General features: G+C 28.1%; 1 protein-coding gene across 1 annotated transcript; it reads right to left on the reverse strand.

Moving 5' to 3' along the window:
* Positions 1-741: 741 nt before the first annotated feature.
* Positions 742-20,910, reverse strand: LOC107455738 (uncharacterized). Its single transcript, XM_016073419.4, has 10 exons — positions 20,796-20,910; positions 18,229-18,361; positions 17,168-17,292; positions 15,420-15,473; positions 15,291-15,335; positions 15,120-15,191; positions 11,849-11,948; positions 11,393-11,520; positions 3,726-3,911; positions 742-937 (listed from the first exon to the last, which is right to left on the reverse strand). Exons 1-10 carry the CDS (start codon positions 20,797-20,799, stop codon positions 909-911), a joined length of 876 nt encoding a protein of 291 aa, XP_015928905.4. The 5' UTR covers positions 20,800-20,910; the 3' UTR covers positions 742-908.
* Positions 20,911-21,179: the final 269 nt, after the last annotated feature.

Genomic DNA, 21,179 nt, shown 5'->3' on the forward strand with positions numbered 1-21,179 from the left:
CTAACTTAATTCCAACTTTTAAAGTGGTAGTAACATTTTCAACTAATTTATTAACCACTCACCACTTCTTTTTACATTTATTAAATACAACTATAACGTACCGACTGGTCTTTAGAACCAGCAAGCTAATTAAGATTTAAAAAGATTCAAGTTCTATCGATTCGTGGAAATGAAGTGAAAGTTTAATAAATGGATGTCCAATGGGTAAAAGTTTGAGAGAACTCCTTTGTGCCAATTAAGATATTAAATTTAGCATAGAAAAAATAATTATGGCATTTCTTTTATGTTTCTCTATTCCTTCTTCTTCTTTTTTCTATGCTTAATTTTGAATTTGTTTTCGTCTACACAGATTAAATTTCGCAGGTTAATATTTAAGCTAGGTAAAAAATAAAAAACGCCCTCGAAATCTGTCGAATCATTTCTGAGGAAGGCGGTACTGAAAGTACATTGCTTGGTTGCCCATGAAATGAGAGGAGTTACATAGATGGTTATTAAATACATTCCAAGTTTTATTCTCAAAATCATACCGGTTATAATGCTTTCTGTTCCGCATGCCTCAATAGTGCTTCGTTGTATGTATGTAGAGTTTTTGCTGTAATAATTTGAAATCTGAGTTACTTTTTTGACGAAAATTCTATAAATATATTTTCAATTGTGCTGATTACGGAACACTTTGTTCTTACAGAATATTAAGAATGATATCTCATCGACTAAAAGAATGACTCCTCATAATACAAAAATAAAACACAGTCAATAAAATTCTGTTTATTCTTTAATAGAAACGTGTTACATTACGTTTGTAACAATCCATAAGTTAAGCTTGCATTATTAAATTTAGAAAAGTATATCAGAAGTCAATTTTTTTTTTAAATATTCAAAATATTTTACATGTAAACACAATAAGCACTTCAGGCTGATGGAGCTTCAATGAGTGTTACTAAAAGAAAAAAATATTCATTATTATTTTAATTGATATTTAGCAATAAAATTTAGAAATAAAATTTAAAAATTAGTAATCGAGAATCAAGAAATGAGGAAAATCGTATTTGTTATCGTCAAAATGACGGATTGGTTCACTTTCAGAGGAAAATGTATTTGAAACAACCAATTAACTTGGCTTGAATGAATAAAGCTATTCAAAATAATCAAACTAGGAAAAAAGTCATTTAAAAAATAATATTGAGATTTAAAATCGAGAGTTCAGAAATCAAGATAAGAATTGAATAATTAGAAATTATGATAGAAATAACCAATACAATTTAATGCGAACTAATTTCAAAAGAGTGACAAGATTTCTTAACCATGATTTGAGGACAAATCCGCGGTGTGTCCTCGAAACATTTTACGATTTGAGCACACCCATGTATTTATGGAAAATATTAATTTATATGTGAAAAAAGTTTTTTTTATAAATTAATAAATAATGTCAGATGCAGATTCTTTTTCATCAAATTTGATATCATTACTACTATTGATATATCATTTAATATTCTGCATTTGTTTAACAGAAATATTAATATTGCGAGAAGAATTAAATATGGCGAGAATACAATTTACTCTCACTAATTTGCAACTGTATAACTTCAAGATAAGTTTACATAATACTTATTAATTTAAAAATATAATTTATTTTAAAATTATTATTTAAAAAAAATAGTTAGCATAGTTAAATTAGTACTGCAAATATAATAATATAATAATTCTGAAAACATTAAAATAATTTCTCAGTTTAAAGTAAAATCATATTCTTCTCAGTTTGCTTTACCCTAGTATCGATATAAAAACCTACGCTTTTCAAGGGTGAGGCTCGAACTCACAACCTCAGCAATATAAGTAGGGAGTGCCTTATAATCAATTGCGCTACTAGGTACAATTTAATAAAAAGGTAAAAAATTTGCTTTTAACACAGACAAAGGTAAAATGAATTTTTTTTAATCTCAGAATAAAAATGTTATGGAAGTATTATCGTATTTTATAGACCAGCATACTTCATAAATCGATTTTGATTCATTAGTTCAATTGCTTCAAAACATTATTTGCAATTTCCCCTTTAAGTCGGCAAAATTCAAAACAACTTTTGATCAAATCTCCAATCATCATCAATTTTGATGAACTCAAACCCCCAACAACGTTTGATCAAATCACGTCGAAATTAAAATAAAAAAGCAAATTTTTGACCGTATTTGAGAGGGATATTTACAAGTTCAAAAATGTTTTTACAGCAATTTATAAAATTTAAGAGACTAAGAAGTTACGAAACAAAAGAGAAATCCATGAGTCGAGCGGATTTACCAGAAATAGTGGACTTTCAGAATGAGAAAAATCCTCCAATAATCCTATATTTAGTTTTTGAGATATTAAAAAAAAATCCACATTTTACTAAGTAATTATGCAACCAGTCATGCTTAAATCAGAGTTTTCCTTATCAAGTTAAAAGAGCTAAAATTTGTTAAGATCTATATATTAATATGCAGTTCTCGTTGACTAAGTTGTTTTTTCTCGTAATGGAATTTTTTACGGTTCTCGCAAACTTTAAAAAGTTCCTCGCGCATCAGTTTCTGTTATTGTTGTTATCAGGGGTCTGTTTACGTTTTTCTGAGAAATATCTATTTTGTGAAAATTTAGACATGATTTGTGAAAATTAAAAATCATATCAAAAAATCAACACAAAAATATGAATTTATCGTTTCTTACGGGATATAAAAATAAAATTTTAAGAAAAAGTATTTTGTGAAAGTATCGCTTTTCCTAAAGTTGAATTTGTGAAGGTACAGCTAAACGGTAGTAAATTTGGCACTGACAGATTCATGGTTATGCAATTTTTTTCAGGTAATCTTTAATGAGTCTTGTTTAATTTCAAGTGCATTTGATTAATTCAATACCTTAGTTTTGTTTTTATAATTGAACAAATATAATTAAGATGTGCTTTTCGTACAAAATTTTGTTGACAAAATAAAAATATTATTACCTCTAAATATGTCATAACTTTATACGGATTTCATAGCCACTTAAATTGAACTAAGTGCTTATAAGCAACGCATTTAGGTAAAAATTTTATTTAAATTCATCCTCCTTTTAATTATCAACAAATAAAAGCTATACCTTCAACTAACTAAAAAATTGTTTAAAACTTATTATTATCCATTTTTTTCAAAAACTTTGTACACAGATTTCTATTAATGCTACCAATATTTTGCTGAAATTTTAAAAGGACTGAATAAAAATTGCACTTTTTCGTTTTGAAATTCCATTGTACCCTTTGATGGCTTAAAATTATAAATTTAAAAAAAAATTAAATGAAACTATTTTTATTAATTTACATTTAAATGAGAATAATTTATTATTTTTATTTTTTAATTTGATATGACTTTTGATATATCGAATTGATGTTTGATATATCGAAAACTTTTGAACTGAAGTGCATATTTTTTAATTGCTATTGTTATTCTCATAAACAATGATATTTTAAATAGTATAATCCACAATTTAAATAAAATCGATTGATATCCAAAAAATTAAGAATTTACGACTTTTTTTTTTTTTAGTTTTAATTTATGTTTTTCGTCCTAAACAATTATCGAAAAAGGTGAATATTTTTCAAGCTGAATATGTTATGCGTATGCGCATAATATTTAAACTGGATGTTATGAAACTTACTTACATATTAAGCATATTGTTACCAATAAAATAATTAAAAAATACTTGTCTTTCTACTTTTTTCATACCTGAATCATCTAATGCTGCACAATGTGGCGGTGAATAATATTCATCACAAATGTATTTTTGGCTAGTTGTAGCAGTTTGATTATCATATTCTTGACATTTTATTTGACAATATGATGGTTCCTTTGTCAATTGTACGCAGTTCAGTTCTCCAGGAGATATAAGATGAGTTTTGCAATTTAAATAAGCTGCAAAAGTGATAAGAGATTTAATAGGAATTATCTAAAACAGCAGTTCCCAACCTATGAAAACGGCCGACAAGTAGGCTGCGGCTCCCAAATTTAAAACCAAATTTTTTTTGGAGAGATTTTTAAAATTGTATTTTTTATGCTCTTTGTTTTAATATTTTGCCAGGTGTCACAAAATTGATCGACGATTTCAAAACCTAATTGAAGAAGAACTGAAGCAGAAAAAATTAATGATTCGCTGTTTTCAACTTAGAAAACAAATTATGTATTGTCTCCAAATTTCAAAATTTATCACAAAGTTATTAGATGGTGCTTTTGACTGAAAACGCAGTAGAAAATATTTTCTGCCACATTTCAGATTAGTTATTATAAAAGATAATGAAAAGACAAAGAAATAGGTTTTACAGTGCTAATAACTAAATAATATTAATATCTAAATAATATTAATAGCTAGTAAAACAATTTAATCGATTGGATATCTCAAAAAATTATGTTTTCAGAAGGTATACGCTTTATTGGAACCCCTACAGTTTTAATACAATTTATTATTTATTTATTTATTTAATTAATCACACAAATATGAAATCCCAAAGTTTATATACTGAAAAAATTGAAACTTCAAATATTTATTTATTTATTTATATATATTTTTAAGTTTTCTGGTTTTAAACTGCACATGAGTATTATTCTAAAGTTTTAAACTATAAATATGCATTTTTTACTATATTTTTTCTAATTTGAAGAACTATCAGGACAATAATTTAAATCTACTGTTATTCTCCTCATACTCGTTCATCATTTTCAGATTTGGAATATTCTTTCATTAAAAAAGTAAGTAAATATATAAAATATACAGGTTTTCAGTTATGAAATAAATTCTTTTACTTCAGGTGATATATATATATATATATATATATATATATATATATATATATATATATATATATATATATATATATATATATATATATATATATATATATATATATATATATATATATATATATATATATATATATATATATATACGTGTATATATATATATATATATATACGTGTATATATATATATATATATATATATATATATATATATATTAATACAATAGTGTGAGGAGCACTCAAAAAATTTTTTTATAAAATAACTACATAAAAATAGATCATAAAAAGTAAATATAACATGTAAAAACAGATAATAAAATAAAATAAAAAGAAAAAATAAAATAAAAAGAAAAAACATTAAAAAGGGGGGACTATAAAGCGAGTAGCAAAATCATAACAACTTACATGGACGGTTATTTTTCAAGAATGATTTAAAAATGTTTTCGCAGAAAGATTGCCAGATTACAAAATATGAAAACAAAAGATGAAAACAAAAGCGCAAATTGAGTGTAACAAAAGGGTTTTAAAGTGTCGTTCTTACTGCACTGCTGAAGTGATTTGTTATTCTGAGTTTTGATTTGTTAGTTACCAAGGATGGGCCCGAAATGGATGTGCGCAAGGTAATATTATACTGGATAATTTTAAAAATTGATCATAAATAGTTTTAGAAGATAGATGTTTATTTAAGAAGAAATATAAAATAGAAAAGAGAAACATAAATTGCCTGCTTTGCAAATAATTTTAGCCGCGGATTTGCACGATATGGATTAGCACATAGAAAAATTATTTAAATTATCAAGGAAAAAATTTTAATAGATAATTTTTAACACGGATTTGCCCGAAATGGATTTGCACATGGAAAAATTAACAAAAAAATTTTAGCAGATAATTTTAACCACGGATTTGCCCGAAATGGATTTGCACATGGAAAATTGTATAAATTAATAAAGAAATTTTTAGCAAACAATTTATCCACGGATTTGCCCGAAATGGATTTGCACATGGAAAAACTGTATAGATTAACAAGGGAAATTATTTAGCAAAGGAATTTTTAGTAAATAATTCTAACCACGGATTTGCCCGAAATGGATTTGCACATGGAAAGATCAACAAAGAAAAAATTTTAGTACATAATTTTAGCCACGGATTTGCCCGAAATGGATTTGCACATGGAAAAATTACATAAATTAACAAAGAAATTATTTAGTAAATAATTTTGGCAATGAATTTTGGCCTGAAATGGATTTGCACATGGGAAAATCATAAAAATTAACAACAAAAAATGTTTAGAAAATATATCCACCAAAATATACGATTAATTCAATGATTTTATATAAAATTTTATTACATTAGTTGGGTATCCATTGTTTTTTTATCAGATTTTGAAAGAGTTTATCGATTTGTATTTTGGATAAATAAATATTACTACATATTCTTTTAATTCTGTTCATTTCATTAAAAGTGGTATTTAAATAGATGCTCCTAGAAACATTAGAATTCCAAGTAACTAGTTTATTAATATTAAAATTAAAATCATTTCTTTTATCGTATAAATCAACAAAGCAGATATTTTCAACTTTCATAATACCCAAATCCAAAAAATTGAAATTAATATTATCATCATAATTACGAAGTAAGATTAATTCCTCAGGGTATATATCACTCAATAAAACAGTAAAATCTTAGAAATTAAAGATAATTAAGTCATCAATATATCTAAAAACAAATTTAATACTCAGAGTAAAATTTTTTTCATAATAATGCGAAAATAAGTTAGCTAAGAGAGATGAATAATTAGATCCCTGTGGTATTCCATTAATTTGAAGAAAGATATCCCTTCCATTGTATAGATAATTACTAAAAAGACAAAAATTAATCAGAATTTCCCAATAATCAAAATCGCAACAAAGGATATTTTTAAAATCATGGTAATAATTCAAAAGGACATCTTTTAGTTTAGAAAGGGGAATGCTATTGAAAAGATCCTGGAAATCAAAAGTCGCAATAGAATTAATTTTATTATGTTTAATGAAATTTAAAATCGGTTGATTATTAGTGATTATCCAAGAGAAACCTTCTTTAGTAATATAGTTAATAATCTTATTTAAGTAGTTAGAGAAAATGGTGCCAGGTTTAGTTAAATAAGTATTAGACCCACATGTGATAGTTCTAAATTTTACTGGAATTTTATGAAATTTAGGACTGATAATTAAGTAAGGAAATTGTATATTGCTAATTTTAATTTTTAATCTCTTGTAAAAAGCTAAAATTTTTTTAATGGCAATATTATTATTGAAATTACTAAGTTCAAAATTTTTACTATTTTTTAATTCCGTATTTAAAAGTTCAGTATAGAATTTTTTACAGAATATAGCATAATTATTGTTAGCTTTGTCTATGGGAGTAATTACAAAATTTTTTTGAAGTTGCTTAATTGATTGAACAATATTAGAAAAATTTGTTGAATTGTTATTCTTATTTAAATTATCCTTATTATTGAAAATAAAGTTTTTAAAGTAATAATAAACTTCCCATTTCCATTCTGTTAGCATACCTAAAGGTAAAGAGAATCTATTTGATATCTTTAAACAAAAACTATTGAGATCATTAAGAAAGTATTTTAGAATCTTATTGATTGATATATGGTAAATGGGTCTAAATTTTGTGCCTTTTATCATTAAATTCCTAAGTTCCAAGTTTTCTATAATATTTAAATTACCAGTGATAATATGTTTATGATGTTTATCAACAAAATCAAAATATTTATCCTCCTCACAGTGACATTCATAATCGGATATATTAATACTCCCTAAATTTTTGCTTATATCATTATAGTTAAAAATGGTTCTACCAAGTGATTTGTTATATTTAAAACTTTTAATAATGTTAAAATCTTTTAATGGAAATAAAGCTTTAAAATTTTCAAAAATGTTGTGAAATTTGATCTTATCGAAAATAGGATTTTGAAAGTTAATAACGAAATATAAATTATCTAAACTTTTCTTATCATTAGGCAAAATTTTGCTCATTTTGGCTTTTATAAGATCGAAACAAAGAATTTTGAAATGTAAATTAATGAAAGAAAAGTTAATAATAAGATCGTAGAACTTATATGTTTCATAATTCTTAAGGGAGAAGACAAAATCTTTAATTGGTTTAATGCTATATTGTTTATTAAAGTCTTTTTCCAAATTAGAAAGAAATTTTATATTTAATTTGTCACTATTAAGAGAGTTTCTATTACTTCTTGAACCTATTACTTCTATTACTTCTTTTCATCTTTTGTTTTCATATTTTGTAATCTGGCAATCTTTCTGCGAAAACATTTTTAAATCTTTCTTGAAAAATAACCGTCCATGTAAGTTGTTATGATTTTGCTACTCGCTTTATAGTCCCCCCTTTTTAATGTTTTTTCTTTTTATTTTATTTTTTCTTTTTATTTTATTTTATTATCTGTTTTTACATGTTATATTTACTTTTTATAATCTATTTTTATGTAGTTATTTTATAAAAAAAATTTTTGAGTGCTCCTCACACTATTGTATTAATATATTTTGCTTTGGCTTTATTGATACAATATCAGAAAGCACTCTGTTTTGCGGATATAATTGTGTGGGCTGAAGAAAAAATTATATCTTTTTTTTTCCGTTTTTTTTCCGGTTTTTTAACTAACATTTCACTTTTTTTTCTTCTTTTTTTTAATAAAATGTTGTTGTTTGTTATTTTTTTACTTATTATTTCCCACCCCCTTTTTTTCATATGTCTATAATTTTTCTTTGTTTTATTCTTCATTTTGAACTTATCTAATGAGTGCTGTTTACTTGCAGCTTAAGCGCAATAAATGATACTTATTGTTTTTCTTAACTTTCTTAGTGTTTTCTTGTATTTATTTTTTTATTATATATATATATATATACATATATATATATATATATATATATATATATATATATATATATATATATATATATATATATATATATATATATATATATATATATATATATATATATATATATATATGTGTGTGTGTGTGTGTGTGTGTATATTGTTGTTGTTGTTGATTTACGTCGCACTAGAGCTGCACAATGGGCTATTGGCGACGGTCTGGGAAACATCCTTGAGGATGATCCGAAGACATGCCATCACAATTTTGATCCTCTGCAGAGGGAATGGCACCCCCGCTTCGGTAGCCCAACGACCTGCACGCGAAGTCGAGCACTTTACGGTAGCACAGTTTAACGAGGACCAATACCGCACACCCTCGGTCCCTACGCAGACTGATTCAAGTGGGTCACCCACCCGCACACTGACCGCAGCCAGTGATGCTTGACTTCGGTGATCTGATGAGAACCGTGTCTTAACGATCAGTCCACTGCGGGACATATATGTATATATATATATATATATATATATATATATATATATACATATGTATATATATATATATATATATATATATATATATATATATATACATATGTATATACATATATATATATATATATATATATACATATATATACATATATATATATATATATATATATATATATATATATATATATATATATATATATATATATATATATATATATATATATATATATATATATATATATATATATATATATATATATATATAAACTGCTGTTTGTAGAAAATGCAACACCATGAAGGAATCATCAGAATCAAATGAAATTCGCAGCAAATGTCAATTATAGGATATTATGCAAATTAATAAAGTTTCAGAGCCATCGCGCGTGCGTGGCGCGCGCAGCGCCCTCTGAATTGATGCTGAAAGCGTATAAATAAAGTGCTGTAGCGGGACGTTGAAAATAGTCTATGATTATTTGTTAGTGGCAAACGTTTAGTGAGACCTGAGTATGCCTCCACGACGGAAGAATAAGAAATTCAAGCAACTTACGGAGTTTGAACGAGGGAGGATAATCGGCCTTCGAGAAGGAGGATTTTCCTATCGCGCAATAGCAGCTCGTATGCAGCGGAACAGTTCCACAGTGATGCGAGTTTGGAAGCAGTGGACCGACGAGCACCGAACAACTCGAAAAACAGGCACTGGACGACAGAAGGTGACGTCAGAGCGCGATGATCGACACCTGCTCCGCATGGCGGTGAATGATCGCACAGCTTCCTCCAGGCAGCTGGCAGCACATTGGTCTACTGCTACAGGTGTACAATTGTCGGCTTCGTCAATTCGTCGTCGTCTGCTGCGCCGTGGATTGCGTGCAAGGGTGCCATTATACAGGATTCCCCTCACGGCGGATCATCGACGGCTGCGTCGGCAGTGGGCTCTTGAGCACAGAGACTGGCGAGCTGATTGGCACCAAGTTGTCTTTTCAGATGAATCACGCTTCAATTTGTGGACCCATGATGTGTTCGTGTTAGACGTTATGCCGGTCAACGCTGCCTTCCTGAGTGTATTATTGAACGACATAGTGGTCGAACACCCGGAGTTATGGTCTGGGGTGCGATTTCGTATCATGGACGATCCAATTTGATACGAATTGAGGGTAATCTCAATAGCAACAGATACGTCCGTGAAGTGCTACAGCCCGAAGTCGTTCCTTTCCTTCAAGGCATCCCTGGAGCTATCTTTCAGCAGGATAATGCACGCCCACATGTTGCGCGGACTGTTAGAGACTTCTGTTCAGCACAACGCATGCAACTTCTTCCTTGGCCTGCTTATTCGCCGGATATGTCGCCTATTGAGCACGTGTGGGATATGGTTGGTCGGCGTCTCACTCGTGATCCGCGTCCTGCAGTTTCCAAAGACGAACTTTGGTTGCGCATACAAGCGATATGGAATTCTCTTCCTCAAGCAGATATTCAACATCTGTTTGACTCCATGCCACGTCGTATAGCAGCACTTATTGCAGCGCGTGGTGGCTGCACCAAATACTGATTTCGGACGCTTAATTTGTTTCTTTTGTTTTGAAAATTTCATCATTTATTTGTATCAGTACAAGTCGTTTCTGCATTAAATTTCATTTGATTCTGATGATTCTTTCATGGTGTTGCATTTTCTACAAACAGCAGTTTATATATATATATATATATATATATATATATATATATATACATATATATATACATATATATATATATATATATATATATATATATATATATATATATATATATATATATATATATATATATATATATATATATATATATATATATATATATATATATATATATATATATATATATATATATATATATATATATATATATATATATATATACATACATACACGATTCACATCTGTAAAAATGAAAATGACAGATATCTATTTCGCTTTGATTGAAACAGAAAATTATTAAGATCTCCCTCGAATATATTCACAGTGTTAGCACTTAAAACACTAAAAATTATTTATGTTGACATTTTAGTGACGTATCAGAAACCATTACTGAATTGAATCTGAAGAATCTCCCCAATTAACCGCGTCAGGGAGCGATCGTAAACTCATGCCGAAATTGTACTTCGATATCAAACTCTGATATCTTATAAAATTTCGTCATTTAAAACTTTCATATAAAATTTTTAATGAATAAATTGTAATAACTACATACGTTTACAGTCTTGAATTGACTGTGGTTTCCATTCATCTTCCCCATCTCGACAAGCCATAGATGTTTTCGTAACTGTTCCTTTCTTATATTCAAGACCATACCCATAAATGCATTGTTGGTTACAAGTTCTGCAATACATAAATCATACTGATAATTATAACGCAGAAATTGATTTTAAAAAAAAGTAAAATTATTGCGTTATTGAAAGCTATAATTATTGAAAGTTGTATCTTTAACTCTATCATATTAAAAATTAATTAATGTGTATGTAAAACTTCTGCATTTTGAGCGCAAAATGGCATCTATTAATTTAAGAAACTTATTTGGCTACGCCAAAACACGTACCTGATACAGTGTATTTGACTTAATAGCCAAGACTTTACTGTACCCTGCACAAAACAATTCCATAAACTACATTTCTTCTTTATAATTATTTAAAATTTCACGCATACTCACCTCCACTCTGGCCATACCCAACAAGTTACTTCTGAGTTTTCCAAGGGTGGTAGTACACAATTTTTTCCAACGCTTCTTTTTATCTTGTCGTTGTGGGTTCCTGAAAGCAAATAATTAATTTTTTCTTAAACTGATTACTCGAGGACTCATTCATTTTTGACTTACGATCGGTAATGCAAGAGCTGTAACAAAACGGTTGTAATAAAGGCTATTATTTAAATATTAGTTGTTTACTGCAACAAGCTTTTGGTCTTCTTCAAGGACCCTTACGCGTGTATTTTAGTGTAAATGTAAATGGACAAACATATATATAAATAAATAAGACAAAAAAGGAAATTAAAAGTTCTAAAGCATACAGATTAGTTTCTTACTCGTGAAACAAAAATCAGAGAAAATGAAACTTCAATAGTTGGTCTAATGTTCCAGACGATTCTGTAAAATGAAAATTAATTCTAAAAAAAAGATATATAATTTTTTTTTACTCATGCGGAAAAGTAATAGGTCCACAAAAAAACGAAGATAGTTTAAACAAGGAATGAACGGAAACATCTTTTTTTTCTTCTCACTTTTGCGTTAAACATTACATTTAAATGCTTGAAAATAGAAAAAGAAATCATTTACAACAATATTTTGATTATCTATAATCTCCCGAAAGCAGAATAAATATTTTTTGAAACTTGAAAAATATAATTTCTAGGAAAAAGCGATGAAAGTTTTGAAATTCGTGTAAACGCTGCTTGTTACATTACCTTGTAATGATGCTTAGCACTTTTTCAAATGTTCAAATTTTGAAAATTTTTAAATTCCTTTTTTTACCAACAATACTAGCATTACATACTAGCTTTTACACTATAAAAATTCTGGATCAAATTACGGTAAAAAGTACCGACACTCAGGTTGTCGGTACTTAGTTCTGTAAAATCCATTTTTACCGAAACATGTTACAGAAAAAAAATCTGATACTATACCGTAATTTCGGCAGTAATAATTACCGTAAAATCACTGAATCACTCTTATTAAATCAATATTACTGTAAGAGTTACAGTATAATAGTTTACGGTAAGATGGACTTTTGGGATGATGCCCAAAAAGTACCGATACTTTATACGGTAATTCATTCAGAATTTTTTACAGTGTAGGATATCCAAAAAAGAATGAAAATAATTGTGTTTGGCATCTGTTTGGTAATTGTATTTGCTCAGGATGGCGTTGCTCTTAGTTAAATTAGTCCAAAATTTTAAAAATACTTATATTTTAAAATTTTTTCAATTTAAATTAATTAAAGCATTAAAAGTATTTTCATTACAATTATAACAATACGCTCTAATAATATTAAACATATAACATAAAGTGTATTATAACATTATGTTATAATTAACTTTTGCGTTATATCGTGTAGTTGGAGTAAAATTCTTATATAGGAGTTACCCAAGATTAATGAGAGATATAACTGATTAATCATGAAATAACTGACAGATATTCCTTGTAATGCGCCAAATAAAAGTAAAAAAAGGATACCTTCATAACTTCTGATCGTATGATCGGATATTCATTTACTATTTCAATGTTATTAAGATCTTAAATATGCTAATTAATTACTACAAACGATATTTAAAGCTGTGAAAGTAGACACAAAGTGTTTTTTTCCCCTGAATAAATATTATTCTTTTCCTCTTGTCATAATCTGAAATATATAACTATGATGATAATTTTAGTTTTTGGGGCACTCTCCCGTATTTTTGAAACTATTTAAGAGAACCAAAAACTTTTTGCCCACTTTGATATAACTCGTTTATCCAAAGATAATTTCTTGTAAATTTTTTTTATAATTTAAATTTAATTATAATCCAAAAAATTGGCATAGTAAAAGAAGCAAAGTTTGGCATAATCTTAAATGATCTGACTTCAAAATACAAAATTTAAAAAAATTGGTATAGCAGTTCCTTTGAAAATAATTAAAATAATTCGTATTTTTAAATTTTAATTCGTTGATAACTATTCGACCAATTTTGTTTAAATCATTTAAAATTTGAAGATTTCCCAGTTCAAAAGTTTTTTCGATCTAATTAAGAAATAATTGTTAAATGTTTTATTTATTTATTTATTTTCAGTTCTTTTTGCATGCAGTTGCTTTTGGATAATCGAATTCTGTATGTATTATAAAAAAAAAAAAATTTCTTAGCTTGACTTGAATAATTTCATCGATATGTATACAAAATAGAAGATTCTATGTTGAACCATATTTTTTCAAATTGTGGTCAGTTTCAAAGATCAGAAATCCAAATCCATCCAAACCAACGTACGTTTATTCCAAAATAGTACATTTTTGTGTTTGATTTTTTTTTAAAACTTAAATTATCAACTGCAAAAGGCAATCATATAATTCAAGACCCACCCTTCGAACCATTAAAAAAATTTATATTACTCCATGAATATCCGTTAACTTAGCCTAAAGCTATTCAAGAGTTTTATTTTTCATTTAATTTCCTGCTCATGCAACAATACAGAAAGTTTTTTCATATGATATCAAGTATATTTTTTTACAATTTCTATTTTTCATGCCAAACATTAGGACTTTTAATAGCTTTATATCGTTATAAAAAACTATTTCACGCCATTTTTTTTTCTCGTTTTCTTTATTTTTTCGATATGTTTAGTTTAATTTTATGTGACTTATTTCTTTTCTATACGTTTTTTAGGTTTTATTATTATATTTGTTTTTGTCTTATTACTTTATGTTTTTCATGCGACGTACGTTGATTGTCCTGTTTTTATGGTGTTCTTGTATTTTTTTACTTCTTCTTAAGGAATAAAAGTTCGCGTTTTATTTTTCATTTAATTTCCTGTAACAGCAACACAGAAAGTATTTTCATATGATATCTTGCATATTTTTTATTAATTTATATTTTTCATTCAAAGCATTAGGATTTTTTACAGCTTTATAGTCATAAAAATTATATTTGCGCAATTTTTCTTTTATTGCTGCTAAGTTTAATTTTATGTGATTTAATTAATTTCTATACGTTTTCAGGTTGCTGCTTTACATCTTTCATATAACGCACGTTAATTGTCCCGTATATATGGTGGTCATGTATTTTTTTTTTCGTCAGAAGAAATAAAACTTAGTGTTATTGTTAAATTTAAAAGAAACTTAACTTAATAAAATTAATAATTTTAGATATCATTGCTTGTTCAAATCGGTCTTATTAAATCTCGATATCTGATAAATTTTTAACAAAATTAAACTATAAACATGTATTGATTTTATCACCTGCTGGAATAACAATTTCAACTGGAAAATTCCGCGAAGCAATCATGTCAACCAGCTTATTAGAAAATCTTCCTGAAAAAAAAATGTCAATACTAAGCTTGTAAGAATTTTGAGAAAAATTAAAAGGAAGATTGCACTCATTATGGAAAAGAATAATGGAATTTAATTTACTTTTTCTAAAAACTACTTCTGCATTCATAAACTTCTTGCTGCTTCCTTAAAGGTAAAAGGAAAAAAATGAATAGATAAACTTTTATTTAAAATCTAAGATCTGTTTTGAACTAAAATTATTTTCCTTACTCTTATTTAGCAAATTTTTATCTTCGTCTACACCAAGATTTATTTTTCTTCCTTCTAAAATAAGAAAAAGTTTATTTTTTTATGTAATAAATTCTTTCACTCTAGTATAGAATAATGTGGTTATGTAATATATTCTTCATAGTATGAATATTATTCATAAATAACAAAGCGATCACGTTTTCAAATGTGTCATTTTTTAAATTTTCTTAATTCATGTCTGTACAAAAATCGTCACTTTTATTCGCGGAATTACTAATCTTCAATTAATGTAAAACGGAAATCAAACTTAATATAATTTAGGAAATTGAGAAAAATATTAACTAGCAAAACTTCAAGAAACGAATTATAATTGATTGAACAGGGTTCGCAAAATATTTTTAATATTCAATATTAATATATCCTTTATATTAAAAAACAATTTCAGAATTTCCGCCGATGACATGGATAGCTATTAAAGAAAAAAAAAAGACAGTTTTGAGTTGGTATAGGTTGGAGTTGAAGTGAAATATTTTCTGAAGTCTATGACGTAGACTTTTTTTTTAATGTTTATTTTATTCAAATATTTATGAGCTTTTAAATGCAAGATTTTATGAAATTTTATTCTTATTACATACTATTTTATTTCATTTTATTTATTTTGCTAGGAAACTAAACTTCACCAACTCTGGCTTCCCTTTATCGGTCACACCGAGAAATATTAACTTCCTAAATTTATAAAATTAACTAATGTATTGATTTTCGCTATCAGGTCATAATGGCTTTCAGTTTAATAAATTGTTCTATGAACACCTGTAGAAATTTCTCTCTTTTTCGCAGTAGAACAATCGGATAAAATTTTTCGCTTGCACCGCATAATAATAACGCAAGTACTTTATTTACTTATTTATTGTCGCATTGTATTGCTGCTTCTTTCAAAGGGACATTCTTCACCTTACTCCAATATAAACAACCGCGCATGAGCTACAGCTTCAATTCGTCTAATATATTTTAAGAAGACCGTACTGTCTCATTGTAATTGGCAACTAGTTAAATTTTCACTATATGGCGTAGCTAAGTAAACTGTTAACATAGTGCTGCTTTCAATAGAACTCCTCCTGACATTAGTCTCGCGTCGTGGCGGGTACCATGATTAGAGGACATGGTTACAGGTTTCCTCATGGTACCATGAGGAAACGTCACTACGAATAGGGGTGTGGTGTGAATAATTTCGTCTTGATCTTGGCATGTGTCAGAGTGAGTAAAGCAATCGACACCTTCATTCATTGCACCCCCTTTAAAGGTGCTCTCGCTTGTTACCATAGCAGCAGACAACCCTAGACTTTTAGTTTGGAGGAGTTCCTCTCAAAGCCACAAAATAAATATTGACCTCATAAAGCTGATTCATCAATGCTCCGAATATAAACAAAAACCAGAACTTGCGAAAAGGTTTTTCCTTTCTCAAACATGCACAAAGCAGAGTTTGTTACGTAACAGAACCGGTAGAGCCTCTTCCCTTGCTTTGGAGATCACCTTGCAAACATAAACATTTAAACCCAAACAGTTAACAACGCTCTTCGCGTTGTGCACTGTCATTCTGTGTGCACGAATAAAAATTGAAGAGAATCACGAAGAGGAAAAAAAGTCACAGTTCTAAATTTTTTGTCACATTACAATGATTACATATTTGCCACTACTTATAAACAGAAGAATTATCTATATCAGAAATATAGTCCATAATGCTTCACTCCAAGAACATAAAAAATACATACTCCCGAAAAGCGAAGCGAAATTTTTATTTGGCAGAATAGAACAATTTCTTTTGGCGCAAACATCAGGTGGATATTCAGCTGAAACACATGAAGTTAAATCTGTATCTTCGTCTCTCTTCAATACCCTGTTAAAGATAATAAAATAAAAAGTAACGATAAAATGATACGGAGAAAATTTATTATAAAAACACTAATCGGGATATACATTAGAATTAAGATTCATTTTAAATTTGATAGCGAATTTGTTGATCAGGTAATTGTTCACCAGCAATGGCCCTTAACCAAGGAAAAACCATCAGTGTAGAGAATACCGGACAATGGCTCACCTTAAAGTGTAATTATTCATTCACCCTTTTTATTTTTCTCAAATTGTAATGCCATATTATTTTTGATGCTGTAACTAATTGGAGCATAGTAGCATTTTCCCCTCATATTTTGTCATTTTGCAGTTATATCTGATGGGCATTTTCTGCTATATCGTTGCAGATTTACTCCGCAGGCCATCGAAATTTCCCAACCAGACTCTTTCAGTGATAATTGGGTTCCTGCAAGCTCCACTTGACGTCATCGTAGGGCTTTGATGACGTAGGACTAACCCTGTCTATTGTGGTTTCAAAAGCCATACCAGGTTTGGCGTAGCACATGACGTCGCTTACAGGCGTAAACACTTCTCTTCTACTAGAGACGAAGCAAAAATGTTTTATTTTTTAAGGTGATTTTCTAAGAAGCAAATTATTATGTAATTAAATTAAATTCGAATTTAAAACTAAGATCGTGATAACATCAAAGGGTTTAGAAAGTTCTTTTAAAAAATAAGCGAATGTACTTCGAATTTAAATGTTTTATGTTTTTATACCATTTTTAATAAAACTCTATTTTTTTAAAAATGCTTTAAAGTTATGTTTAGTATTTTTAATGTTTTGCATCTAACTAATTTATTAAAACAAAATTCAATACTTAAAAGAAATTAATTAGTTATATTTCTAATAACTTGCTTGTTTTTTTTCTTAAACTTAAATCTAGAAAATTAATTATAATACCCATCGTTAATGCGTACTTACGTATTGACTGTAATTTGAATATTGTGTTGTAAATAATTTTCGCAATAGCAATCGACAAAGGTTGGCATACATTCTTCGGATAGTGCTTGCTTAAAGAAAACGCATCCATAGTAGAATATTAGAATTACAGGATCTAAAACATTAAAGATAAAACTCGTTAAATGGTAGAAGATTTTGAAAAATATATTAACTTAAAATGTGCTGTGCTTATGTGAATTGCTTAAATGTTAAAACAAATTTAAAAATCAAAAGTAGTACATTTTAAAGTATGGGCAGTAAATAAAATTATAAAAGTTTCGTTACAATCATTATCGTGCCTTAAAAATCCTTTGATGAGTTTTGTTTAAAAATAAAAATCTATACATTTGTAAAATTAAATTTTTTTACAAATCAAAGCCCACATTGCAGCGCGAACTTATCGACAATCACAATCAGACTAAAAAAAAAAAAAAAAAAAAAAAAAAAAAAAACATTTATTTGTCTTTGAACAAACATTTCTTTTTTTCGATTTATCCGGATTTTTGATTCTCAAAATATGGATGATAGCCGAAATCTAGAAAATATCAAAAAGCAACCAAAGTTCGGTACTTAGCTTATTTAGTCATATCTCTGAATATTTAAGCAAATGAAAAAATATATAAATAAAAATTCGCACAAATTTAGAACATGTTTATTCAAAAATATTTCAAACAATATAAAATTCTATTCATTTGAATTATTAATTATTTCTTCATTATTTAATTTAATAATGAACTAAAATGTTCTATATTGTAAGGTATGAAAACTTTACATTATTGTCATAAAATTTTAAACATTTATAGTCAGTTACCATATTTTAAGATTATAATTTAGTAGATAAAAATTGGATTATTAGATCCGTTTTTTATTTTGTGCAATCTATGTAGATTTGTAAAATAAATAAATAAATAAGCGGACCACCCTGAATAACTTTCCTAATGATTGGATCGTCGATCATTCTTGCCTATCAAATAGTTCCTGAGGAATCGAATTATTATGCTTTTTTCCCCCAGTGCCTACCTGGGACGAAATTTCGTCAATTCAGACGTATAGGGGCAGATTTGTCGTCCACTCTTTCAGGAGCACCATATTGGGGCCAACGTTGCTTCCACACTAAGGGCAGATAGTACATATAATGAAAGAACATCCATGCCTTGTCCGGGAATCGAACCCTGAACCATTCTGATGCAAGTCCAGTTCCCTTACCTTTACACAGTCGGCAGAAATCAAATGATAAAAGTGCGATTTTTAAAAAAAATCGTTTTCTTAGGATCTATTCTATCGATTTCGCTAAATGTTTTGTAACATGCAATGTGAAATTCTGTTCTTTAAAAGGATGTAAAAAGTTGTGTGCCTTCAATATTAATAAATAAAGTAATAAAAGACATAATGAATATTTGCTGAAAGTTCTTTTATTTCCGCATAGAATTTTCTTTGAGTAAATAAATTTCTTTAAAATAATGTCAGAAATTGTCAACCTTACAATTAAAAGCTTACAACCTATTTTTAATAAACTAATAAAAAATTAATAAAAAATTAATAAATAATTACTAAAAGTTATTCTTTGCTGGGAATAATCTTTGGATAAATGAATTTTATAATTGTGTGCAAAGCTTTTCAGTTTACTTCAGAATGGCGAAATACAAAAAAAAGTAAAATTGACATTAAGGGCTCTAAACTTTGGATCACTTTCCTGATCAAACTATGGGGACCATATTTCTCAGATCGATTACCCCCTATATTTTGCGGCTTAGAAATCCAAATCCGTTGAATAAAAGGTATGTTTACTCACAGAGAGTACGTTGTTTGTGCTTAATTTCGTAACTTAAAATATCTTCTGCTCCAATTAATTAGCATATTTGAGGTCACCTACTCGAACCATTAAAATTGAGGAACATGAAGATCCGATCATTAGATCAAAAGTTACTTTGGGTGGTCTGCTTATTTTATTGCGCAATGTTGTACATTCAATACACGAGCAATATGCGATGAGAAATAATTTTACTAAAATCAATACAGTCGAACTCGTTTATAACGAGCTCGGATTTAACGAGAACTCGGATTTACCGAGGGAAACGAGAATTTTTGGTTGGATCAATGTTAAGTCTATGGAACAGAAGTCGCTTTTAACGAGCAAGACCCGGTTTTAGCGAGCAATATTTTTCTGTCTTGCAATCTTTTTTCTCATCTTTCTAGTCTTTCTGTCTTATCTTTTTTTCAAAATGATAAAGAAATGCGAGGAAAGGGGGTTAGTTGTCATTAAATTAAGAAAAGTATTTAATTAAATTAATTAATGTAATTAAAGTAAGTAAGTATTAATTAAATTTTAAGTAAACTCAATCATTTGACCTCCCAAGCCCCCCCCCTTCTGGTTGCACGCCTGTCTTAAGGACCCGTTTATTACGAGCACTCGGATTTAACGAGTACATGTTACGGTCCCTTTGTGCTCGTTATAAGCGAGTTCGACTGTACTTTTAAAAAAATTAATTGTATAATGTTCAATTTCCAAATCTATGAAAAATGCAATGATAAATTAAACAATTACTTACTCATTCTGAAAAAAGTACTGGTAAATACTTAACATCAAATTATGAAAGTGGATTAGTGTCTCACAGCAACTTTAAATACGTCAACCAAAATTCAATTTTGTTTAAAGAAATTTCCAGAACCCGGATCTTTATACTTAAGGACATAAATTGCGCAAAAACATAACATTATATTTAAAAGAAAGATCTTTCTTCGGGTGTTATTTTAAATAACATGGAATTATCAAAAATTTTATTTATAAAGACTAATCTAGAGTTAATATAAATATTGTTTTAGTGGCTTTTCAGAAGTGTGTGAAATTGCTTTACCGTATAGTGTGAGTAATTTCAATAAATAAATGCTTTTTAACGCTAAAGCTACACCACAAGCATGAAGTAATCAACTGA

The sequence above is a fragment of the Parasteatoda tepidariorum genome, chromosome 3 (genome assembly GCF_982258835.1).
Source record: "Parasteatoda tepidariorum strain Cologne lab strain chromosome 3, Ptep-v5.0, whole genome shotgun sequence".
Lineage (NCBI taxonomy): Eukaryota > Metazoa > Arthropoda > Arachnida > Araneae > Theridiidae > Parasteatoda > Parasteatoda tepidariorum.

Bases quoted from the DNA above. Each gene is read 5' to 3' on its own strand.
- LOC107455738 (XM_016073419.4), bottom strand. The intron at 17,293-18,228 runs GTAAGTACGCAT...TATCTTTAACAG, and splicing joins ATTCAAATTACAGTCAATAC to GGTATTGAAGAGAGACGAAG. The intron at 11,949-15,119 runs GTGATAAAATCA...ATTTGCTTTCAG, and splicing joins TGAAATTGTTATTCCAGCAG to GAACCCACAACGACAAGATA.